This window comes from Condylura cristata, unplaced genomic scaffold (assembly GCF_000260355.1).
Source record: "Condylura cristata isolate star-nosed mole 26May11 unplaced genomic scaffold, ConCri1.0 scaffold00028, whole genome shotgun sequence".
Lineage (NCBI taxonomy): Eukaryota > Metazoa > Chordata > Mammalia > Eulipotyphla > Talpidae > Condylura > Condylura cristata.
This window is the reverse complement of record NW_004567129.1, coordinates 13,029,615-13,054,609: the sequence shown is the minus strand read 5'-3', so window position 1 is coordinate 13,054,609 and position 24,995 is coordinate 13,029,615. Positions and strand designations below refer to the sequence as shown.

At 51.3% G+C, this 24,995-nt stretch overlaps 1 protein-coding gene across 1 annotated transcript in view; it reads left to right on the top strand.

The window, feature by feature from the left end:
• The window catches only part of HYDIN (HYDIN, axonemal central pair apparatus protein), a 289,232-nt gene that overhangs the window by 204,913 nt on the left and 59,324 nt on the right, over positions 1–24,995 (top strand). Inside the window, exons 39-53 of the mRNA XM_004690198.2 lie at positions 1,181–1,360; positions 1,855–2,028; positions 3,982–4,155; positions 5,802–6,013; positions 7,054–7,191; positions 7,322–7,505; positions 10,090–10,231; positions 10,732–10,894; positions 15,976–16,599; positions 19,367–19,588; positions 21,855–22,054; positions 22,233–22,415; positions 23,173–23,292; positions 24,093–24,252; positions 24,358–24,537. Coding sequence (XP_004690255.1) covers positions 1,181–1,360; positions 1,855–2,028; positions 3,982–4,155; positions 5,802–6,013; positions 7,054–7,191; positions 7,322–7,505; positions 10,090–10,231; positions 10,732–10,894; positions 15,976–16,599; positions 19,367–19,588; positions 21,855–22,054; positions 22,233–22,415; positions 23,173–23,292; positions 24,093–24,252; positions 24,358–24,537 — 3,056 coding nt within the window. The remainder of the gene's footprint in view (positions 1–1,180; positions 1,361–1,854; positions 2,029–3,981; positions 4,156–5,801; positions 6,014–7,053; positions 7,192–7,321; positions 7,506–10,089; positions 10,232–10,731; positions 10,895–15,975; positions 16,600–19,366; positions 19,589–21,854; positions 22,055–22,232; positions 22,416–23,172; positions 23,293–24,092; positions 24,253–24,357; positions 24,538–24,995) is intronic.

The window sequence follows — 24,995 nt, the reverse complement described above, 5'->3', positions numbered from 1 at the left end:
AGGGCAGGCGGGAATTGAACTCATGCGGAAGTGGCTTTAGATTCTCAGTGCTGTGCTTTAACCCGCTGCGCCACCAGGGAGGGCCATCTTGTCCCCATATTATTGTCCTATCCTCATACACCACAGTGTGGGTTCAGGTAGGGAGGAGTCCTCTTGTTCAGTGACAGTCCAGCCCACTCTCAAACTGGGAGGGCAGATGACCTGAGCAGTGGTATGAAGAAACGTTCCTGAAAACTGAGGGCGAATCAATATCTCCAGTCTGTTTTTTAAAATGAGAAACCAGCAAGGTCGCCACTCTCTCTCCTATGAAGGCATCATGAATTCAACTGCAATTCCTCTGTTACCATATGTTACCAATGTGTCTGCTTTTTTGTTTTTAAAGATTTATTTATTGATGTATACAGAACTGGGGTACAGGCCAGAGGTTCAGAGGTGGCAAGAGGATTCACCAGAGACAGAGTGGGAAGCAGAGCAGGCAGATGGATAAAGAGCACTGCTGAGGGGAGTAGCGGGCGGGTCAGGAGAGGTCTGCCACGCCATGTGGATCACCTCCGGGGCGGGGACTGAACTCACACTAAAGCGGCTGTGGCCAGCTTCACAGTGCTGTGCTCTAACCCGCTGCACCACCAGGGAGGTGCAGGGAGGACCCTCTAATGTGTCTGTTTTTACTGTTGAATTTTATACTTTTGCTCTTCTGAATTTCCTGAGCTTTCTGGACATATAAGTTAACCTTGCTTTTGTATGTTTGTTTTTCTTTTCTTTTTCTTTGTATAGAACTGGGGTGTAGGCCAGAGGTACAGCGAGTGAGAGACAGAGTGGGGAGCAGAAACAAACTGCTGAGGGGAGCAGAGGGTGAGACAGGAGAGGTCTGCTGTGCCATGGGGGTCAGCTCCCTGGCTGGGGATCAAACTTGTGCTGCAGTGGTGATAGCGTGACAGTGCTGAGACAACCCCGACACCACCAGGGAGGACCTTAGTATTTTCTAAGTTCCAGTGGAGGAACACTGTGCCGACACTTCTCGGCAGCCAAAGGATGGCAGCTCCCGTTTATTTGCATTAGCCAGTCCAAGTGATCATCAGCCCTTGAGTGATTCTCCCCCTTTCTTTCCTCCTTTGCCCCTATCTTCCTCATCACTGCCCCCCACAACTTCTCGTGTGTTTCCATCCTTGCTTCCTGACAGAAGAGGAAGAATCGCCCTTGTCAGAGCAGGGCACCTCCGCCAGCACGAAGAGGACGTCCATCAGCCGAGGCATTTCTGTCACTTCCAACATAGAAGAGCGGCATGTCCTGAACACTGACTCCAAAACCTACCCAGATGAAGAGGAGGATGAGGAGAGCTTGGAGAAAATAATGTTCCAAAGTAACCAAACTGTTTCAAAGGCCGGTGCCAGTTCCCTGGCAGCGGGAGTGGAAGATGGCCCATTGCCCTTTCACCCTTCTCCATAAGGTGCCCCTCTGAGGCACTGGCACTACTGTGTATTCATTCTGCAGCGTGACCAGGCCACTTCTTGGCCATTCCCTTCAATGTTGCAAATCCAGCCAGTTCCCAAAATTATGTTCAGCAGGAGAGATTCCCCAAAATGGAATCAAGAGTCAGAGAATAACATTCTTTTAGGTTCTGTTAGCTGAGTATCAGCCAGAGGAGCACTGCTGAACACTAGAGGGGCTGGGGTGGGGGCAGTGGGGTGCAGCAGCACTTAAGACAGATGTTTGTCATTTGAAATAATGCTTGAAAAGAAAAAGTCTTCCCTGTTCCCTTCAGAACCATGTGAATCCTGGGTGTGTCCCCCCCCCACCCCACCCACCCCACACACATGAGTGTACACACACACACACTTTCTTTTTAATTTGTAGCTGACAAGTTACAGAGCATCGAGAGCCAGTCGGTAGAGGAGGTTGGGGAAGTAGAGAATAACCCCGTGAACAAGGCCATCGCTCGCTACCTGGGCGTTGACATTTCTTCAGAAGGCCGCATGGCCAAGAACCGGAAAGGCATCGCCATTATCATCCACGGGACCCCCTTGTCAGGTAGGCTGACTCCGGGGGCTGCCTCTTTGGGATTGGTGGTAACATTCACACATGTAATTTTTAAGGCAATAAAAAAAGAAATTTGCATATCAAAAGATTCCCCACAAACTATTAAATTGCCAACCTCAGAGGTACAGGGTTAGAAAAAGAGCAGTGGCTCCCTCATTTTTAAAATGAAGTCTCTATGTTGCTTGTCTATGTTTTCAATAACTTTAAAACATTAGAGCAAGTCTAAGTCATTACATTATATGAAAGAGAAGGTGAAAGTACATATACACACTTTGGCAGTATTCTAAAGCTTTACCTCAAGTTAGGAAAACAATAAATGATGTGGATAAAATTGAACCACTTAAACATTTACTGCAGCATTGTTTACCTTAACACAAATATTGGGAGCTATTGAGGCATTTGATACGAGAAATTGATAGAAGAAACCACAGTTTATTCATTACAGACTGGAACTCCATTGCCATTAAAGTCAGTGCGCTGTACATTGTGTTCATAGTAGTGTTACAATAGCCATTAGGTAGAAATAGTCCACCCTCTGTTGGTGGATGAACTAGTAAACAAAATGTGTCACAGTGGACTACTATACAGCCTCAAAAATGGAGGAAATTCTTACACATGCCACAACATGGATGAGCCTTGAAGACATTCTGTTTGGTGATACAAAAAAGAGACAAAAAGACAGTTACCACATGATTCCATTGCTGTGGGGTACCTGGAATAGTCAAGCTCTTAAAGACAGAAAGTAGAGTGGCTGCTGCCAAGGCCTTGGGGCGGGGGGCAAAACTGAGGGGTTATTGTTTGAGTCCAAAGTTTCCACTTGGGAAGGTGAAAATGTGTGGAGTTGGACCATGCTGATGTCTGCACATGATGGGAACATATATGTTTGCAGCTTGAAAATGAATAAAATGATAAAATTTATATATATATTGCCATGTTTTTAAAAAATGGCCGAAGAGAAAGATGATCATGACGTATCTCACTTTAAAAGAAAAACACCATACTTGTGATCTGTATCTGTATTACTTCCCTACTGCTGCTGTGACAAATAGCCACAAACTTAGTGACTTAAAGCAATGCAGAGTCTAAATGTCAGAGTGTAAAATGGGTCAGCCGCTGCTGCTGCTGTGGCCTGAAGGCTGTTGGGAGGCTCCATTCTTTTGCCTTTTGTACTGCTAGACATGTGGCCTTCGCGCCTTGGTTCCTGGCCTCTTCACCTTCAGAGCCAGCATCGAAGCATCTCCGGTGTCTCTCAGCTTTCCTCATCCCACTCCCTATTCCGACTCTAACCCCACTGCCTCTCTTTTGTAGAAGGACCCTTCCTCCAGCTCGCCCACATAATCCAGGGTGATCTCCCACAGTAAGATCCTTACCTCAGTCTCCTCTGCCAAGCCCCTTTACCAAGTACAGTGACAGCTTCACAGATCCCATGGGCTAGGAAGTGTTCATATTATATAGCCTGTTTCTTTTCTATAAGGAATAGAGGGGGAAAGCATACTCAGCAATACACTTACCAACCATGTGCTATTATCACCTCTCTGGATGAGTAAATTATGGATTTTCCCCTGTTTTTTCTGTTACTTCTGAGTTTCCTTCTTATTGAGCAGGCATCTTGAAATGATTTGAAAAGTCAACACAAGTTATTCTTTCAACCAAAATAGTCTTCCCATTAGAGACCTACACAATTTTTAAAGACCACATGATAGAACCACTTTTCCAACTGAGGGGGCTACCCAGAGAGGATGTGGGCTGCCACACGCTCACGGCCCGTGGGTGGCAGGATCAGGGCCAGAATCCAAGGTCCAGACTCCCGGCTCAGCTCTTCCCTCTCTTCTTTGCTGCCGCCTACGCCAGAGGGACGTGGAGACACAGAGGTCTGTTTATTGGGCTTCAGCCTCGAGCAACAAGCAAATGAGTCACGAAATGCAACCCCCTCGCTTTTCCTAGGAAAGTCTGCCACGGCTGTGAGCGCGGCCAAGTACTACAACGCAGCCTGCTTGAACATCGACTCCATCATGCTGGAGGCCATCTCCGACAGTAACAACGTGCCAGGGATCCGAGCCCGGGAGCTCTGCATCAGGGCTGCCATCGAGCAGTCCGTAAAGGAAGGAGATGAGTCTAGTAAGCGCCTGACTCCTGGGTGCCATGACCAGTGCCATCACTGGCAGCACCCAGCAGCCCTGTTGCCCACTGACCCTTTCTCCCCCAGCGCAGTTGAAGGATGCCAGGAGGAGGGGTCTCTGCCCATGCACAGACAGCTGTCCCAGGCAGGCACACCTTGGCAGTGTCCACTTGGGGGTGATACCTGGAAGGGGGCAGACATGTTCGTTCAGCACAGAGGAAACAAATGGTGGAATGGAATAACTGACTTCTGAGCCAATTTGGGGTAAAAAGCATGTTTTGGGCCTTGAAAGAGCAGAGAAATGTTGATGGGCAAAGATGGGGACAAGGACACCCTAGACCTCTTAAGAAAGCAGGGAGGCTGGCGATAAGTTAGAGGCAGGAAGGCAGGTTGAAGCCAGTCACAGTTGACCCCAATGACAAGAGTAGTCATTTGGGTTTTATTTAGAAGGAAAGGAGCAGCCGGGAGATTGTCTCCTATGGGAGAAATAGTCCAGTTGTCACAGAAGGAGAGTAGCCCTTGCAGTGTCCTATAAAGGAAGCAGTAGTGGAGCTGAAGGTGAATGAGACTGAGGGCTGACCCCGGAGTCCCCCAGGGCCAGGGAACAGAAGGAGTGGGCAGCGTCCCACGCCCGCTCACCTGTCTCACTAGGAAGAGCTGGAAGAGACCAGCGTCATCACCAAGGGAACAAGGGGGGGGGGGGGAGGTTGCTGCAAGGCAAATTAATGTTTTGAGCCCTGTGGACGTGAGACCCTGTAGGTCACCCAGGGACTTAGGGAGCAAGAGGACTGTTCAGTGTACTGGAAGTAGGCTGCGCGTGAGTCAGAGTTATCAGAGCGGGATCACTCCATGGCGCCATTGCCGCAGTGCGCCACGCCCACGGCGGGTAACCCGGGTTGGGACTTTCAGGGGTATGTCCTCCCTTTGGGACCTCTGTGTGGACGCTTAGGGAAATGGGGTAGCCAAGAAATAGCTGTACCGACATCTCAGGCCACTCTGTGTCTGTTGTACCCCACGTTTCTCCTTGGAGCAACCTGGTCCATCCTCGTTGAGTAGGAGGGTCGGAGGCCCCCTGAGGTAGGCCTTGCCTTTGTGGTTGGGGGTGAAGGCGCTCGTGGTGAAGGCTAAAGACACCCTGCAAGGGCTTTTATGACCTGCTGTCTGGGAAACCCTTTTAAATAACCGCATCAACCTGAAAAGAACTTGTCAGGACCAAGTGAGTTTCTCCACTTGACTGGAAGGTTGGGTGGAGGAAAGGAGGGGAAATCATCTGGACTTCACATTTGCCAGCAGGCATGGCCAGGAGCAGGGGCTGCCCTGGGCATGTTGCTCCTGGCACTGTCCTACGCCACGGCTGGCCGGTGTTGGGCTTCCAGGGCAGCCCAAGGGTTACCTCGTACAGCATGATCACCCCCAGGCTGGAAGAGATTGTGGGGAGCTGACTGTGAAGTGCCCTGGGCTCCAGACCTATCTCTTCACTGACTGGCCGCATCCAGCCTCCCAGGACGGTGGGCGTCGCCCCCTGGCGGCCGCAGAGGGACACGGCTCTGTGCTCCTGAAGAGCATCACGCAAGATCCCATCCTGCGGCCAGCTATGATTTGTGACCCTGAGGCGCCTTTTAATAAACCCACTCTTTCCATGCAGCCCAAGAGGCAGGTTCGGGACAAACTGCTGTGGGACAGCCAGGCCTGAGTGGCGAGACCCTGGGCAAGCTAACCTCGGAGACTACTCTGGTGCTCCCAGAAATTAAACCTGGAAAAACTCTGCGTGGGAGCATGGTGCTCCCCAAAGGCAAGACAGAGATCCACACCTCTGGCTCTCAGAAGCACCACTCACACTCGTCTGACACCCCACAGGTACACCCTATGGAGGGTCCCCCAATGGAGACCGGGGTGCTTCTTCTTCCGCAGCTTCCTGTCTGCAGGTGCAGGTGATCCCTGGGCACTCTCTGTGCAGCTGGAGCATCATTGCTTCCCTGCCCCCACGCAGGGAGCTCCTCCAGCGGCTGTGGAGCCAGCGCCTTTTTTTTTTTAAAGATGTATTTATTTATGCACACAGAAATGGGGTACAGGCCAGAGGTGCAGGGGCAGTGAGAGGATTCACCAGAGTCAGAGTAGGGAGCAGAACAGGCAAATCGACGAAGTACACTGCTGAGGGGAGCAGCAGGCGGGTCAGGAGAGGTCTGCCACACCATGTGGTCACCTCCGGGGCAGGGATCGAACTCGCACTGAAGCAGCCACAGTTTGGCTTAGCTTCGCAGTGCGGCGCTCCAACCTGCTACACCACCAAGGAGGGCCCACAGCACCTTTTATGTGACAGGCACTAGGCTGGGCGAGTGACGGCACATAAAACAAAGCCCCTGCATTAGAACTTCATTAAGTCTGATTCAGGAGAGAACTGCACCTTCAAATGTTATCGTAAAATGAGATTAGCAACAAAAGAAGCGTGGACACAGAATTAGATTGAGCCATGTGAAATCCCCAGCATGCAGCCACTGCGAACTCCATAACCAGTGGAGAGAGCTGTAGCTCACCCTACACTAGAGGAACGTGAAGGGTGGAATCTGCAGGATTTCGAGGGCCGAGGGGAGACTTGGACGGTCATAGAGAGTCATCTGAATGTCTGGGCCACGCAGGCAGCAGCATAGCCAGCCTGGCGTGTTGGTGTATACCTGTGCCCAGGAGCTGCTCAGGAAGTATCTGCTGAGTGAGTGAGGTGATGTGGGTGGCTCAGGACGTAGGCAGCTCTTGAACGAAGACGGGAGCCTTCCATTTCACACGGCGAGAAATGAGGCCCGGAGGAATTAGGTGATTTTCCCAAGGTCACAGTGCTGGTAAGTACACGACCCTGAGTCCCTGGGCTGGTCCTGACCCCTGATCCTTCTCCCTCTCCACAGATCTCCTGCAGCCCTCTGCCCTCAGGGCCCATGCAGCGCCGCCTCAGCGTCAGCGCCAGCATCGGGGGAGAGACAGGACTCATGAGCTGTGTGCTCCCCGAGGAGCTGTTCACGCAGATCCTGGCTGAGCGCATACAGGTACTTCCCGGGCCCCCCAGGGCTGCAGGTCCGGCTGCGATGCCCATATGAGCACCGCGCACAGTGAGCAGCCTTGCGCAGGGAGGAGGCGCCTGGGGCGGCTTCACTGACTTTGCTCTCTCTGCTTCAGCTGAGCGACTGCTACCGGGGCGTGGTGTTTGACAGCCTGGACACGCTCTTTTCACGGAGCACCACCTCCACCCTCCTCTGCCTGCTGAAGGCCCTTGGCAACCGGGAGCACATCTACGTTCTCAACATGGCCCAGGACTACACAGCTATGAAAGCCCAGGAGAAAGCCAAGAAGGAGCAAGAAGGTAAGGCCCTTCTTCCAGGTCTTTCCTTTCACCAGGGCTTCGGGCTGGGAGCATGCTGGACCTCAAGGAAACTCGTGCCTTTGCTGTTGGCAGCGCCCTCGGCTCTGTCGGGTGGCGAGTCTTGCTGCTACTTTGCCCAGGGCGGGCTGAGACAGTGACCTGCAGAGAGGTCGTGGAGTGGGGCTGAGCCCAGCTCTTCTGACAATGGGTACAATACTTCTTCCCTACTTCACAGCCTTTGGCCCTTCACTTGCTCTGTGATCACAGCCCACCGCAGGGGAGCACATCCCCCCACCCCCGCCGACTCAGGCGCCCACATATCCACCGTGCATTTCTGTCACATTGGAGGTGCTGGTAGCCCCTTTTGGCGTGACGGCATGGCCATGAGTGCACTCGGGTTTTAGGAGAGGACTCCAGTGTCTTCCATGGAGGCGAAAACGAGGTCCAGTTGCACCCACGTGGACACATGAAGTCACCCAAGTCAGGGTGAACGCCCACAGCAGAAGCTGATAAAGGATGGCCTGACCATCCAGACACCGTGCCTGTCCAGTCTCAGGCTCAAGGCTGGAAAAAAGCCTTGGCCCGCAGGAAGGGGAGGCTTGCAGTCGTGGGGAAGCAGAAGGGCATCTCCAGCACTTGAATGCCTAGAAGGCAACCTGGACGGGAGCGGAATTCCGCCTCGGCTACCTGGAAGGTCCCCTGAGTCTCCAAAGGCTGACGCCTCTTCGCAGCCGGAACTGGGAAGCAAAGAGGAATGTGTGACGGAGCAAACAGATCCTCGCGTCCACACCCACAAACGGAAGGTGACAGGGCTGTGGTCCGAGACCGAGGAAGAACGTGAAATGGTGAGAAGTGGCTCCCTGCCACAAAGGAGATCATCCCGGCTCTGACCAAGAAGGAGACCAAAGAATAAAGCTCCTCCCCTCTCTTGTCTGTTCATAACGGCCAGACAATTATGTTCATTGGTCGTTCAGTAAAACAAGACTTTCTCAGGCTTGAAATAAAAAGAGAAAAGATGTTGATAAACTTTTACACTCAGCCTGCACACCACGGCCATTCTGTACACATTGTCTCCAGTGCTAATCTGCGTCATCTGACCCTTGCAGAGTCCCTATGAAGATCATGGTCCCCAGTTTACAAAGGCTTGAGTCAGCTCACATAGCAAGCTAGCAAGACCTGCATGACTAACACGCGTGCTTTCTCTGTTGTTCCTACAGTGGCCCACAGAAGCATGTTGCAAGAGATGTGATGGGAAAATAGATGCAGAGTAATGTTGCTTAGGTTCCCGATTTGGTCAGGAGGCCTCGCCGATCTTAGGCGAGGAGGTGACACTGTCCCAGGGAGGCAGAGCCCATCCTGCCTTAGCTCTGACCACCAACTCACTTGCTCACTTGGACATTTTGCACGCTTCTGGAGCAGACTGCACAAATCGTAATGCTTTTCCACAGAAGGAAACATTTACAAACCCTGGGGTCCCTTAGTTCTTAAACAGAGCTCGAATACTTTGTCCTGAACTCCTCTCATCTAGAGGAAATTCTGGAAGAAGAACCAGGTCTCCCCAAGAGCATTTCAACCTACAGCTTCCCAGTTTTCCAGAAAAATCATTTCCCCCATAATCGCCAACTTGGAAAAAAAAAGAAAGTATCACATTTTGCTTTTGTCAACTGCCTTGGGATTAAAGTAACTCTGGGGGGCTCTCTGGGCTCTTCTCCCTCGGCCATTATCCCTGGGACGAGTCCTTGGGCACATTGCAGTGCACATTATCATTCCGTTAAAGGCTAGTGTTTACTGGACACTTAGCAGTGGGCCAGGTGCCTGGAACCCTGCGCAGGAGGAATTCTTATTCGTGCCTGTCACCAGCTCTTAGTTATTGCCTAGGAAAGCACGGATAAGGTGTCAAGCACGAACTGATGCGAATGCCAAGTGAGAATGCTGTGCTAGTGAGGTGTGAAGACACAGCCCAGTGCCTGTGCTGAGTGCGAGCCACCATCCAGCCAAACCCGCAGTCTGTAGGGTGTGGAAGCTGAGGCCCTGGATCTCGCAGGCCCTGTGAGCCTGCAGGCAGTGTGCTAGGTGCAGAAAAGTCAGCAGTATTTTTCCTAGGTTGTCTATGCAAAAGTGTGTTGTGGCTGTTCTGACAACCTGCTGTTGGTTCCTAACGTCCTATAACCCAGAATCTTATACCACTGAAGCCCTTCTAGTCAGGTGTTGGGCAGGCCATGTTCTCTTGGGGGTTCCAGGGGCGCCTGCGTTCTCGTCTCCTGGTCTCATCTGCACGTCATCTCCGACTGAACCTCCCACCTTTCTCCTGCGGGGACACTTGTTTATGTTGCACCCACTCGGGTCACCCAGGATAATCTCCCAGCTCAAAGCCCCAGCTTAGTCATATCCACATAAGGTAACATCTGGGTGATGAGGGTCAGGATAGGGACCTCTTCAGGGGCCACTGTGGTGTCTGAGCTTGGAACTGCAGGAATGAAGGGAGTCGGCAGAGATCAGCAATGCCAGGCTCACAGACCTCCCGCAGCCCATTCAGAAAAAGCTGGTGACTTTTCCTCACCTTCCTGTCTGTTCCCCCCCACAGAGAACAGGCAGCAGGAAGCACTTCAGAAAGAGAAAGAGCGTCTCCAAAATATGGACGAGGAAGAATATGATGCATTGACAGAGGAAGAAAAAATCCTATTCAATCGGGAGGTTCAGCGGGCTTTCCAGGAGCGGAAGAAGAGGTGGGCAGGGAGGGCCAGCCAGAGCAGCAGTGGTTCCCCTGGGGAACAGGCCAGCCTCTGAGAGGGCAAGAATGACTGTGGGATTGCTGGGGAGATGACCTCAGGACAGGGCCAGTTAACACATCTTGTCCATCAAACTTACAGTCCGTCTTGTTTTGTGCTCCTGAGAAAGGAGATTGGAGTAGAATTACAGATTCGTGGAGAACTCCTCTTAGTTGAGTTTTAACTCATCCGTACTTGCTGAATTAGCCACCCAGAGTAGATTGCCAGCCATCCTTTCTGTCTTTCCCTCTTTTTTCTCCCTCCCTCCGGTTGTCCTTCTTTCCTCTCCTCCCGCCTCCCTTCCTCCTTCAAATGCATCCTTCCTTCCTGGTTTCCTTCCTTCCTTCCTTCCTAGTCACCCAGCTTCTTCTGTTTGTTCTTATTATACCCAAGAAAGCTCTGCTCCATGCCCAGGCACTGGGTTCCCTGACTTGTTTTCTCTGCCTGGTTTGATGAAGGGAGCTGGAGAGACTGGCCAAGGAAATGCATGAGAAGAAGCTGCAGCAGGAGCTTGAGCGGCAAAAGGAAGAAGATGAGCTAAAACGGAAGGTCAAAAAGCCAAAGCCGGGACCAGTAAAGGAAGAGTCGCCCCCGAAGAAAACTCAAACTACAAACCGGCCGGTAGCACCCCATCTGTTTCCTTTTTTATTTTTTTTAAAGATCTATTTGCGCATACAGAACTGGGGTACAAGCCAGAGGTGCAGAAGCAGCGAGAGGATTCACCGAGAGATTGGGGAGCTGAACAGGCAGATCGACGAAGTACACTGCTGAGGGGAGCTGCGGGCGGGTCAGGAGAGGTCTGCCGCGCCATGTGGGGTCACCTCAGGGCGGTGATCGAACTCGTACTGAGGCGGCTGTGGCCAGCTTGCAGTGCTGCGTCCTAACCTACTGCATCACCAGGGAGGGCCCCGTCTTGTTATTTACCAAGGCGTAGATATAAGCAGAGGGGCCAGCCATGGTGACCAGCTGGTCAGGCCAGCACACCTCCCCTCCAACTAACTGACCTAATACTGTTTGGATGTTGTGGTGGAACAGGAGACAGGAGGAAAGGGACTGGCACTCGCTGAGCAGCTGGCCAGGTGCTGTGCTTGTGCCTCACGTCATCCTGTCACTTCGCCGTCCCACCCACCACGTGAGGTTCAGAGACACGAACCTCATCTGGAGAGGAGAGAAGTGAAGTTGCAGTTCTAGGACATCACCCAGTTACGTCTGCCACAGTCCTTGCTCTTCCACTGTCCCCTGCACTCCCCAGGTCATGCTGAATCAGCTAGTGCTAGAAGTTTGCCTCTGGTAAGCCAACAAAGCCCTGGTGTGCCTCAGTCAGGGTTGATGCTCGGCTTCAGCCTGTCCCTGCAGACAAGCACACAGTGTGGCAGCACACCCAGCTCAGCGTTTGCATCTCTGCCACGGTGACACCAGAAGGGCAGCACCCCGGTGGTGACCGTCGCCAAGGGGTGGAGCTCTCTGGTGTGGCTCTGTCCGTTCTGAGGGTGGAGCCAAAGCCAGACTCCCAAGCAAGGTGCAGACTGGTCCGTGGAGGCTGGCTAGAGACTGAGACCAGTAAATGTCATCTGGGGAAATGTCAGGGCAGCGGAGCCCCTGGGGGAACTGGAGAAGTAGGATGAGAACACACCTGGTTTGGGAGCCCAACTAAGTGTCAGAAACAAGCAGGGCTGGAATTGAGACTGGGCCCTGGGGACAGGAGGCAGGTGCCCTAACTGGAGTGACGCCCTGGTCATGGACGTGCACCAGTCAGGTCATAGCATGCTGAATGCTACGCTGATGTAGACACTGATTGGTGTTGTATTTCTCCCAAGAGTCTTTATTTTGTTGTTTGTTGCAGTTTGAGAGTCAGTTAAACTCAGATCTAGACTTTCATACCTGCGCAGGCAAAGACAAAGGTATCAGTTCTGTTCTTTAGGTCTCAGTTACAGGTGGCCTCAGGTTGTCCCACGTGCCTGGTTCGGGGTTAGCCAGAGAATTAGAATGTTTGTACACAAAATTAGGAGGTCCTCTTCTCTAGCCGAGGCTCTCTGGGTCTCTCTTTATCTGCAGAGGCCCTGGCTGCCTTCTTCCTTGCGTTCCTCTAGGCTGAAAGTTGGTTGTTTTTTTTTTTTTTAAAGATTTATTTATTTGTGCATACAGAACTGGGGTACAGGCCAGAGGCTCAGGGGCGGTGAGAGGCTTCACCAGAGACAGAGTGGGGAACAGAACAGGCAGGTCAACGAAGTACACTGCTGAGGGGAGCAGCGGGCGGGTCAGGAGAGGTCTGCCACACCATGTGGTCACCTCCGGGGCAGGCGGGAATTGAACTCATGCGGAAATGGCTTTAGCTTCTCAGTGCTATGCTTTAACCCGCTGTGCCATCAGGGAGGGCCTGAAAGTTGGGGTTTTATCCATGACTCCTCAACATAAAGCCAGTGCCAGGGTGGGGGAGGGCTTATTCTTTACCAACTTCTGGCTCCAGGCTGCAATGCCCTTGCAAAAACTGCCTAATTTGTTCTGTGTCCAGAATCTCTAGATATTTATTCAGTCTCTAGATGCCTGTGTGAGACAGTAGATTCATGGGTTGCTCATTCCTGCTCACCAGAGTTCCTCTACACCTCTTTGCTCACCTGTGCACATTCTACTCTCTGACCCACTCACCTTGGCCGGGAAGACGCCATTCTGTGGTGGGTCAGTTCTGGATCACCTGCTTCCTTATGAAGGAAGAGGCGCTGCCTCTTCTCTCCTGTAGAGAGAACAGGGAATTAGAGAAAAAAAGAAACCGCGGCTGTCCACTGTCAGGGACACAGGGAGTGAGAACACACCTGTCAGTCCAGACACTCGACTAATCTGACTGCTAACCTTACGTAGCTGTGTGGCTTTGTATTTATCATTAGCCCTCGGCCAAAGTTTCCTTGTATGAGAACTAATTAATAGATGAATTAATAAATAAGTGAATAATAGAATTAAGTTTTGGCCTCCTGGAAACCTTGTTAGCTGTGTAAGGATGTCTTTATAGCCACCCCTTCAAGCCTTGTTATCTCTTGCTGCTGTGACTTAGAGGCATAGATTCACACCTCCTCAGATGTATGTGACCACACCGCTAATACCGCCCAAACACAACAGTCATTGATTAAAGCACAATACTGTTGTATCCACCTGCATTACTGACTCTTCACTTCTCTCAATTCCTTCCTGCAACTCTGAGTTTCCAGTGGTCTCATTTTTCTCTGCCTAAAGGCATTCCTGGGTGTGTTCGTGTTAGTGGCCCTTTCCAAACAGGTCTGCTCAGATTTTGTTTGCCTGAAATGTCTTTATTCTTCAAGGGTAGCTTTTCTAGGCAGGATAAGTCTTTCAGCACTTTTTTTTTGTTTTTTTATCTTTAGTCTTCTGTTTCAGCTGTCAGCATTATTGGGCTCCTTTGACATTAGTTGAACCTTTTAAGATACTTTCTTTATTTTAGATGTTCACTGACTGTGATTTGTTTAGATGTGGTCTTTATATTTCATCCTTTTTGGGGTTTATAGTGACTCTTGCAAAATCATTATTCTGAAATTCACAATATAGTGATGATTGGAAGATAGTTAACCATGAATCTTGCAAATTTGCTTCTGCTCCGTTCTTTCTCTTTTCTCCCCCTGAATTGCCCCATCATGCATGTGTTGGCCCCCGTGGCAGACTTTTCACAGCATGTCCTGTATCTGTAATGCTTCACACTAGATTTTTTTTTTCCTTTTGACATACAGTCTAGTTCACTGTCTTTCTTCAGTGAGTCCTAATCTCCCATTTTAACCTTCGTTTAATTCTTAATTTTGTTATTGTATTAGAAAGTACTCATTCCGTTCTTACTTTTTCTAGTTTTGTTCAAAATTCTCTATCTTGTCTCTTAATTCCTTTAACACTTTGCACATTTTTTTTTAGTAGACCTTGTCCAGCAGTTCTAATACATAAGTTCCCCTGAGAGTCTGTTCTAGTACTGTTTTTTTTTAAAGATTTATTTATTTATGCATATAAGAACTGGGGTACAGGCCAGAGTTGGGGGGGGTGAGAGGACTCACCAGAGACAGAGTGGGGAGCAGAGAAGGCAGATGGACTGAACTTCATTGCTGAGGGGAGCAGCGAGCAGGTCAGGAGAGGTCTGCTGCACCGTGTGGGTCAGCTCCTTGGCCAGGGATCAAGCTGGTGCTGCAGTGGCTGAGGACAGCTTCATAGTGCTATGAAGCATTTCATAGTGCTTTAACTGTTGTGCCACCAGGGAGGACCCTCGTATCTGTCTTTATGCTTGGTTTTTAGTCACGCAGCCTTACCTTTTTTGGTGCTAGAGTATTGTTTTATTGATGGCCTGATTACTGAACAGGAAAAGCTGTAGAAGCAACTTAAGATTCTGGATGATGCTATTTCTTTCTACACAGAATTTGATTCTGACAGTGAACTAGGCTGGGAGCTCTGAGAGGCCTGATTCAGTTGAGGTCATCAAATACTAGACTTTAATGCTGGGAGAGCTAGCCCCTGGGAGAGGGAGGTTTATGTAGCTGGGCTACATTACTCCTGCACTGTAGGCATGAAGGCTGTTGCTCACCAGGACTCGTTTCCTTGGCAGGCCTGAAGTCTGACTTTTGAACCCCAGTCCCATGTGTCTGTCAAAAGTTCCACTTAGCTGCACTGGCCTCTGGCTGCTCTACCCTGTACTCCCTCAATCCCCCAAGCAGCAGACCCTCCTTTCCTGCAAGATCCACTTCTGGGTGTGATAGGATATCCAGACAGAACTCTTGGGGTCTTGGCAGTGGCTCTGCAGAGAGAATGATACAGCTGGAGCCGAGCTCCCCCACCCACCCATGGTGACCGCCCCCTCCACGGGACAGTGTTGCCAGCCCTGTCATGGCGGCCCCTGCAGGCAGTACCAGGGCTGCAGAAGTGGGGGAGGCGTGTGACCCCAGGTTACCCATGCCCACACGCATGACCTTAGGGAAGAAAGCTATCTCCAAGGAAGGGCCTACAGGCAGCACAGCACCACGCTAGACTGTACATCATCCAAGAATGACCCCAAAGCTACAAAGGCCTCCCAGGTCTTTCACCCAGGAAAGGAGAAACTCTGGATCCACAAAGCTAGTTTAAAGCTAGTTTAAAAGGACAGTGAGCAAGAGCCCTAGGTTGGTTCCTCTATGCCAAGTTCATCCAAAAAATGTATATTTTTTAAAAACCTGGGGCACAGCCAGATTCAAAACTCCCATCTGTACCCAACAATGCCCACTCTACACATACATAACCTGCATAGTGTTGGTAACGTGACATTGCCAGATCCTTTACTCTGGCAGATGCTATGGCAAGCTTGGTGCATGTGCGCACACATGTGGTCACCAGGAGTCCTCTGGGGGTTATTACCTCCCCCTTTGTAAAGATGGGAGCAGAGATGGGAGCCCCCACCCCCTGGGCTACCACCACACGGGGCTCTCCAGCCCCAGGAAAGTGGGTACAGACGACGACAGACTGCCCCCTTTCCAACATGCCCAGTGCCAGACCTTAGCCAGCTCTCTAACAGGAAGACCATAGAAGTAATATTTGGGGGGAACTCAGAGTGCTCCTTAGGCCCCACCCTAAGAGTTGCCAGGAACCCTGGGAGGTCTTTACGAAGAGCTAAGTGTCCTCTCACTGCTCCCTAGGTGATTTGCTGTCCCCTCAATCACTGTGTTAAGCATCTTTTATGTTTTGCCTCCTAGATTCTTACTTTTTCCAAACTAGATGCCAAGACGGACACGGTAGACAGGAAAGTATCTGTTAGGGACCAAGGAATGACTGACAAGGATGAACTGACCAAGAAAAGAAAGACCCTCCAGACAGATAGCAACTTGCTTGGGTTTCCTCTTGTCCAGGATCAAGAGGACAGTGAAGGGGACCTCTTGAAGGACACTGAGAAGAATCTGGCCCAGAAGTTTAAGGCCTATGAGTTGGCTTTGAAGGATGTCCAGAGCATCCTTACGTACTGGGACCGGAAGCAAGGGCTGCAGCTGCCGCACGCCGGGGCCGAGGAGGTGGCCCACGAGCAGGAGGACCAGCGCCAGGTCCCCTCCGGGGGGCGCAGAGGCCGCAAGGACCGGGAAAGGGAGCGCGCTGAGAAGGAGCGCGCTGAGAAGGAGCGCCTGGAGCGGGAGAAGGCGGAGAAGGAGCGCCTGGAGAAGCTCCGCCAGGAGGACCGGAGCGATGTGGGGGAGGCCGAGGGGGAGGAGGACCACGAGGGGAAGAAGGACGTGGGTGTGCCCTTCATAAACATCCAGACGCCGGACCTCGAGGGCTCCAACTGGAAGCAGCTGCTGGAGAATGACAGGCTCCCCAGAGGGGACCAGGTACAGACCCCTCTCCTGGTGCAGATGTAGCCAGACAGGTGTCAGGGACTGTGCTGACAGTCACAAAAATGCCTTTTTTCTCCCCACATGAACATCCCCTTAAGTCCATTCATCTCTGGTGCCCGCATTGTAGATCACACAGTGATGGCTACCAGGCCCTTTCCTGCTCCATGCAAATCCCTAGAAATAATTTCACCTAACTTGATAAGCAGCCACCTGACCGTTGATTTTTTTTTTCCCGAAGTTCCATATGTCCAATTTTATTGGGAACAGGGCGCTGTCACAGCTATCAAAGAGAAGGGGGCCAGGGGCTCCTCCGGCACCAGGAGTTAGGCCAGGGATGGGAGAGCAACATCCTTTTGTCGGGCAGGACCTCCCCAAAAGGGCTATGTTCCTTCACGCTCAGTTCCTTTAGCTCATTTGGCACTTTAGGAAAAGATCAATGAAGGCAGCATCAGGACGACAGGCCAGACTCAGCCAGCTGCTTGAATTCTTGGTCGTCCCCCGCTGGGGGAGCTGGCCCGCAGGCAGACGTGTAGAGGGCACACTGGGCAGCTCGGCAGGGGCTTCTTTCTCCTCGTTGTCCACACCTAACAGTTCCCCGGCCAATTCCTCTTGCTCCAGCTTTTTCTAGCTCCTCCAGTAGTTCATCCTCCAGTAGCTCATCCACATCATCTCAGAGTCTGCAGGCCTGCAGATAGCATCTCAGGCCCCTTCCGGCTGTTCTGGGACGTCAGCCTGCAGTTCATCCTCCTTGTCACTGCCCCGTTCTTATTTTTGGGCCCATGCTGCTTAGCCGTTGGTAGCTCCTGTGGAATCTTCTGCTCCAGAAACTCCTGTTTCTTGGCCAGTATTTCCTCCGTCTCCTTCAATGTCTGAATTGCCTCTTCAGGGCTTGGCCCCATCTCCTCCTTTCCCCTCCAGAAGAGCCGGCCCACCCACTCATTGCTGCCTCACCTCTCCTGCCAGTGCCCCACCGCGTCTTCCACTGACAGCTGTTTTTTTTTATTTATGTATGCATGCAGAACAGTTGATTTGTAACATTGACGATGCTTTTGGCACTACTCCCTGTCAAGGCTGGTCTGCTTTCTTTGGCATGAAGCAAGAGGTTCCACTACTCTAAAATCTTTTCCCCAACAAGTCCCCCATAGTGTCTGAAACGAGACTTCCTGATAGTTGTTGTCTCTAGAAACCAAAGTGTTGCCTAAAGTCACCTGGGCCGTCCACCCCCACTCCCCCGCCCCGGGCTGCTTAGATAGCCTTCTGCCCACAGACAGATGTTTTCTATAAAAGACCAGAGATCACATCTTTTTGACTGCATGCCATAGCGTCTGTGGCCACTCAGCAACTGGAAGACAGACACGGCACCTCACTTACAAACACAGTGGGGAGCCAGGTCTGACCAGGGCCACAGCTTGCTGTCCTCTGGCGAAGCTGACCAGCAGTCAGACACAACGTAAGGAGCAGAGCGCGTAGCCCGAGAGAGGTAACTGTGTGCTGGGTGTCGGGATGCTTCCCCAGAGGACAGGTTTCGACGGGATGTCACCTCACAGTGAGTCTCCCAACAGTGTGGAGGGGGCTGGGGCCTCCCCACAGGGCCGCTGCTTCACTGTCCTGCCTCGGGTTCACCCCTGAGGAATGCAGCCTTCTTTTTTATTATTTTATTTCAGAAATTTATTTTTTGAAAAAGAACACCTCATCTCATTTATGTCCTAATACAGTAGCCAAACATCTCTTTGGCTTTGTTTTTTATACTCTCCTCGTTCCAAGCCATGGGTTAGACATGGCTTAAAGAACCACCAAGCTCTATTAATTTGCAGGATTGGTACAGATTACTCACCCTCCCTCACAGACATGCTGGGTCCCGGCAGTACCCACCAGCCACACAGTCGTCAGGACGTGTCACAGCTCCCGACCTGCAGGATTACATACGTGGGACGACATGCGAGAGTCAGCTGCTGGGTCTGACTCTTATTTTTCAAAAAATAAATTTCTGGAAAAAAAATAATAATAAAGAAGGCTGCTGCATTCCTCAGAGGTGAACTCAAGGCAGGACTGTGAAGCAGCAGCCCTGTCGGGAGGCCCCGTCAGTTGCCCAGGCACTCACTGCTGTCATGACAGCAGTTAATCTCGGGATAGCTTCCTCCTTCTGAAGTTTTGCACGGCGGAAAGGAAGTTGCTGCTGAGCTCTCAGGCCCTAAGTTCTGAGGTGCTTCGGAGAATGCACATCATGTATCAGAGTAGAATAGAAGGCCAGAGAACTCATTTTCTCTCTCGATTTTCTTTGTGATTTCTCTGTTTGTTCTCATCTTTATCCCACTCCCAGAACCTTTGCTTTTTTCCCTTTTTCTTTGCTGTATTTGACCAGCTTGCAAGCTATCTTTCGTTTACCTTTGGAAGGAATGAACATTTAAAGATAAAAGAAAAATTCACCTGGGGTCTGAAACAGATGGAATGACTGTCATGCTAACATCAGAACCTTGAGAGCTGGATTCTGTAAATTAAGCAGAGATTTCTTGAGTGCTCCTGCGAGCTGGGCCGTGTGCTCTGCTGACCTGCATCCTCATGGAGTTTACAGTGCAGCCGCAGAGACAAACAATCAAGCAGGCACAATAAAGCGACGGGGCTGGGCAAGGGGGTGCAGGGAGTGTAGAACATAATCCTGGTACATGCGCTCTGCAGTGTGTCTTTCAGGAGTGTTGGGAGGAAAAGTGAAAGGCTGTGCTGTGCCCTCCGCGAGGAAATTAACCACAGGCTTTTCCTTTAGATCCTCGACATCCTGGGTTTGGGTTCGTCCGGGCCACCCATCCCGCCTCCCACTTTATTCTCAATTGTCTCCTACCCCATGAAGAGGCTGCCTTTGGCCACGACGGAAATCCTAAAGCATTTTGTATTCATAATTCCACCATCCGATGATCTCTCCTCCCTGGAGGAGAAGAGAGACCCGGATACAGAAACGGAGCTTTCAAACCTCGGGGGCTCTACGAAGGTAAGGAGCAGTCACCCTGCTCCCCTTGTGGGGCCTGATCCTGTGGGACCTGGGGGCCCCTCCACATGGCCAGACGTTGGGCATCACGCATGCTGCAGTGTTTTCCCTCACTCTGGGGGAGTCCAGCCTGGATGTCACCTTCCCCAGGGCTGGCTTTTCCTAGTTTCCCAAGGGGTTCCTGAAAAGCACTGATTCTGAACTTCTAGTCCCTGAGGGCTTAGGGAACTGAAGCTCACCTGCGAGAAAAAATCAGCAAAACTGGCTCTTTATAAAAGATACCAGCATGTGTTGTGAAGTCAAGGTAATTCACACAGTACATAGAATACAAGAATCAACAAACACAAGGTAAGGGTATGCAAACAGCTCTAGGGAAAGACCAATTGTTTTTTAAAGATTTATTTATTTATTCGAACAGAACTGGGGTACAGGCTAGAGATGTGGAGGGTGAGAGGATTCACCAGAGACAGAGTGGGGAGCAGAACAGGCAGATTGATGAAGTACACTGCTGAGGGGAGCAGCGGGCAGGTAAGGAGAGGTCTGCCGCGCCATGTGGATCTCCTCCGGGGCAGGCGGGGATCGAACTCATGCGGAAGTTGCTTAAACTTCTTAGTGCTGTGCTCTAACCCGCTGCGCCACCAGGGAGGGCCCCGGGAAAGACCAATTTTTAATATTTATTTATGCATACAGGAACTGGGGTGTAGGCCAGAGGTGTGGGGGGAACAAAACAGGTGAATCTACCGAAATATACTGCTGAGCAGTAGGCGAGACAGAAAAGGTCTGCTGCACCATGTGGGTCAGCTCCCTGGCTGGGGATCACGCCACAGTGGCTGGCAATAGCTTGACAGCATTGATACTTTAACCCCTGTGCCACCAGGGAGGCCCCAGGAAAGACCGTATTAAACTTTGATAGGAGGATTGGATACTTTGGGGGAAATCGCCTTTTATCTCCTCTACTGATTCAATACAGTTAAATTAACTCCAACTGGATTAAAGAGAGAACTAATCAAAATGAAAAATCATGTAAGATACACACACACACAAATTAATAAGTCACAAAGGAAAATAGACCCACAGTAAGATGCAGATTTCTCTACTAAAAACTACAGCAGGGCTTTTTATTCTCAGAGGGGTGTAGTGACCCAAAAATTTGCCTCCACACACACAATAGCTTACAAATCATGCATATCAACAGAAAATAAATAAAACTGGCAACAAATAACTCACCTGGGAGTCCTGTCGGTGACAGTGTCCTCCCCAAATCTCGGCTTACAGATAAGCAGAAAGCCAGCGCCTGCAGTGAGGGGCACTCGGGGAGCCTCCCAGGAGCAGAGCCCAAGTTATAACAAGATAAAAGGGGGAAACAGCCTCCATCACAGCTGGCATTTCACCAACCTCTCGTTCTGGACATTGGCCATTCAGAGCAAAGAGCGGAGCATTCTCCTCATCTTAGGAGGAACTCTAGTTTGCCCCTCTTTCACAAAGGAAAGCTCATTCTGAGAGCAGCAGCTAACATTACAGCAGAAAGGTGGACTGTGAAAGTGCCAGCCAGGGCTCCCCAGTAAAGTGGCGATTGAAGGTCCAGGACCGTACAAAGGGCCATCTGTGGAAGGCGGTGGAACTCTGAGCCCGAGAATACAATGTGGCCCGGGGGGGGGGGGGGGCAGGGAGGCAGGGGCAGCCAGCTGCAGGGGAGTGTCTGCTTGCTCATGGCCAGCTGCGGCAGGCTGCACCCCACCGCGCTCACCCCCATACTCTGCATCTGTCGGGCAGGTCAGCTGGTGGTATCTGTCCCCACTGCAACAGGACAAGGTGACATGCACAGCACCCCTCGGAGGCGGCTCAAGCCTCAGGCCTCTTTCTTTTACAGGAAATGAATAAGTTACATGACCCTGAGAGAGTAGTCATAGATGTTCAAACTGCGGGATGTTCTATAAGAACACCAATCTGGTGTCTCCCCAAATGTCAGTGTGAGCAGGAGGGGGCAAGGGGGCCTCCATAGCCCCCTTGAGATTAAAGTCCAAAACGTAATGCAAGCACACACCCCCTGCAGGCCTCCAGCCTCCTCTAGGATTCCTGTCTCGTCCTCAGGGAGCTGGGTGCTCACCCACATGGCAGGCTGGGCTCTGCTCTGCTCAAGACAGCTGCCAGCATCCTGTACCCAGGCACTGCCCGTGCCAGACTGCAGAGGCACTGCGGGCACCTGGGTGTCTTCTGTCCATGTGTGTAAGAGCAGTATTGTAAGAACTCACATTCCTTTGCAATTAAGACTCAGGAGGAGCAGACTTCCTCGGCGAAAGGATTCAAACAGAAAGTGAAGGAAAAAATTGATACAAACCGTGAGCTGAAGGACAAGCGCCGCCCTCCCAACAGGAAGGGCCTTTCTGGGGGAACTTCCGGAAGCATCGCCCCCCTGTCGGACATAGAGCAGAGCATCTCAGGGCAGTACTCCCAGGAGAAGTTCATCAGGTGGGCCACCGAGCAACCCAGTGCGGGGTTGGGGGCCCCGATTGAGGGGACAGATGTCACAGCAGCAGAGCGGAGCAGGGCTGGCCTGCCCATGCCCCAGCTGGACAGGGCTCCCCCCGAGCCGTGGTGCGTCTCCTCTGGCGGGAAGGAAGCCTGCTACCTGTGCTGTCCTTTGCAGGTTGAGTCATTTCCGGTGGGTCATACCAGCCAACAGCGAGGTGACTTTGCGCATACACTTCAGTTCTAATGATTTAGGGAATTTCGACCAAACATTCAACTTCGAGATCCTTGGAACTCACCGCCAGTACCAGCTTTATTGCCGAGGTGTCTGCAGTTACCCGTACATTTGCCAAGACCCAAAGTGAGTGTACTTCACTGTAGAAGAAAAGGTTGGGGGACACTGTTCCATCGCCCCCCATCGCCCATACCATTGTGGAACTGGTCCAGCCCCTAACTCATGCTGTGTTGGGCCTCAGTCTTGGGCACTGACTAAGGGATGAAGTGGTTCTGTGAGGCCACTTAACCAGGTGTTCAATAGGTGTTGAGGGAGAGGTGATTTTTTCCTCTGACAGCTTAGTTTACTTATTTATATATAAGCCGTGGAGACATGTTATATTTTCTGTAGGGCGTTTTATCCCCTAATGTGAAACGTGTTCACAAGAGGGCTTTTTCCTGCGTGACCCACCAACACTGTGTCCCTAACGCGTGACATAAATGCCCAAGATTAATGAAAAAGCAGGCTACTGGGGTGACCTTTATATAGTTTGCCCAACAGAAGACCCCTTTGGTGGTTCTCACCAAGGGTCCACATTGGGCAAGAAATTCAGAAGTTAGTTAATACCCGCCAGATCTAGGCTCCCTAGCTGGCCACAAAGAGCGGGAAGTCCAGCTCCACCCTGTCATCAGTGCCTTCCGATGAAAGACACGTGCAGAAGTCGTTTTTCCCTCAAGCTCCAGCTGGGCTGTCATCACTCTGAGCAGGGATGGGGGGCATGGGAGTGAAGACTCAGTAAAAGGCCTCCAGTGAAGAATGGGGGCGCGGGGTCCTGGTGACTCTGGGAGACTGACGCTGCATTGTGCAGCCCTGACTCGTGTCCTTCTTTCCCTGCCCCATACAGAGTGGTGTTTCCCCAGCGGCAGCAGGACATGAAGAAAAACGAGATCGTCTTTAAGAAGTATGTTAAAAGCATGGACAAATTTTACTTTGGGCCACTGCTTTGTGGGAAATCCAGAGATAAGTAAGTGATCCACTATTTCAAAACAGAGTTCAGACTCCTGGGTTGGACTCATCAAGAGGCCTCTGTTGAGGCGCCTCCATGTGGCCTGAACCTCAGACCAGGAGCGCTGGGTTCTTGTGCCCTGGGTTTCTGAGCACCCATATGAATGAGAGCATCGTTTTCTCAGACGGGAAGCCTGAAAGAGGGCCAGGTTTCACTAGGGAAAGGGCCGGATGAAGAGTTCACTTGAGTTGTGCTAAGTTTGAGGAGCTTGGAAGATACCACTAGTAGCCACATGAAACAGGGACTGGGGTACACAGGTGCGTTCAAGGAAGCAAAAGCCACGGGGTGGATGAGATGGTCACGGAAGAGAAAACATAGCAAGGAGAGAAGGACTGAGGAGGGAGCCTGGAAGACTTCACCACTCGCAAGAGAAGGCAGCAATGAGAAAGAGGGTCAGTGCCATTGCTGGAGCCAGGATGGGGTCATGAGCACAGCAGAGGCCAGTCGTACTGAGTGCGTGCAGTGGACAGGACTGACACCCACAGGGCTTCGCACGGGGGCCTCAGCAGAAGCCCTCTTAGGGGCACTTTTGAGGATGAAGCCCAAGTAAGGAGTTGAGTCAGTGGGAGTTGAGAAAGTAAAGACAGGCTGTGAGGATAGATCTTTGGAAAAGCTTGAGTGTGACGGAGATGGGAGGACAGAAGAGGTCCAGGGCAGTTTGGGGGGGACGGAAGAGGCCCAGGGCGGGACGGGGAGACGGAGGAGGCCCAGGGCAGTCAGGCCTCACACCCACCCCCCTCGTTTTTGTTCCTGTCCAGGTACAAGTCATCCCTGTTCCCAGACAACATGGAAACACTAACGATCCTGAACAACTCCCCGCTGCTCGTGGAGGCATTCTTCTGTTTCCAGAATGATGTCAAAGCAAACACTTACTTCCTGGAGCCCATCAACATGACCCTGAGACCCAACGAGAAGCAGGTACAGTCCTGTGGAAACAAGTCCCCCAGGGCCTGGTGTCCTCAGGAAATTCGAGACCTTGGCATCCTCTGGGTAACTTTTCTTTGCTGTTGCCACTTCCATTAGATACTGAACGTGTGGGCCTACCCCACAGCAGTGGGGGTCTTCGAAGACAGCATTGTCTGCTGCATCAAGGAGAACCCAGAGCCAACTCTTTTCAAGCTAAGCTGCCAGGGGATCCGCCCAGAACTGGAGCTGGACCCCCGGCAGTTACACTTTGACCGGCTCCTGCTGCACAGGTTTGGGGTCTGGGGGACACCAGCCCTGTAATGGAATCTCCTTTGAGGGAATCCAGCTCATCCTGATTTTCTCAGAACATTCCAGGTTTCAGCACTGGAAGTCCTGTGCCCTGAGCAAGTCAGAATGGTTATTAGCTCCGGATTTCACAGCTTGTTCACTTAGCACGGGCAGCTGGACCCAGGACCAAGGCCAGGCCCCCACCCCCAGAGTACCTCCATTATTGTCTGCAGATTTGCACTTTTCTCAAGAGAAGACTAGCTTTTTCCAGATTCTCAAAAGCACTCCGATATCCTCAAAGGTTAAGAATCTTTTTTCTAGAAATTAGAGCAGGGAACATGATACCAAAACTGGAATTTACATATTCATTTATCAGGATTGTATTATTTTTTCAGATTTATTTATTTACACATACAGAACTGGGGTACAGGCCAGAGGTGCAGGGGCAGTGAGGGGATTCACCAGAG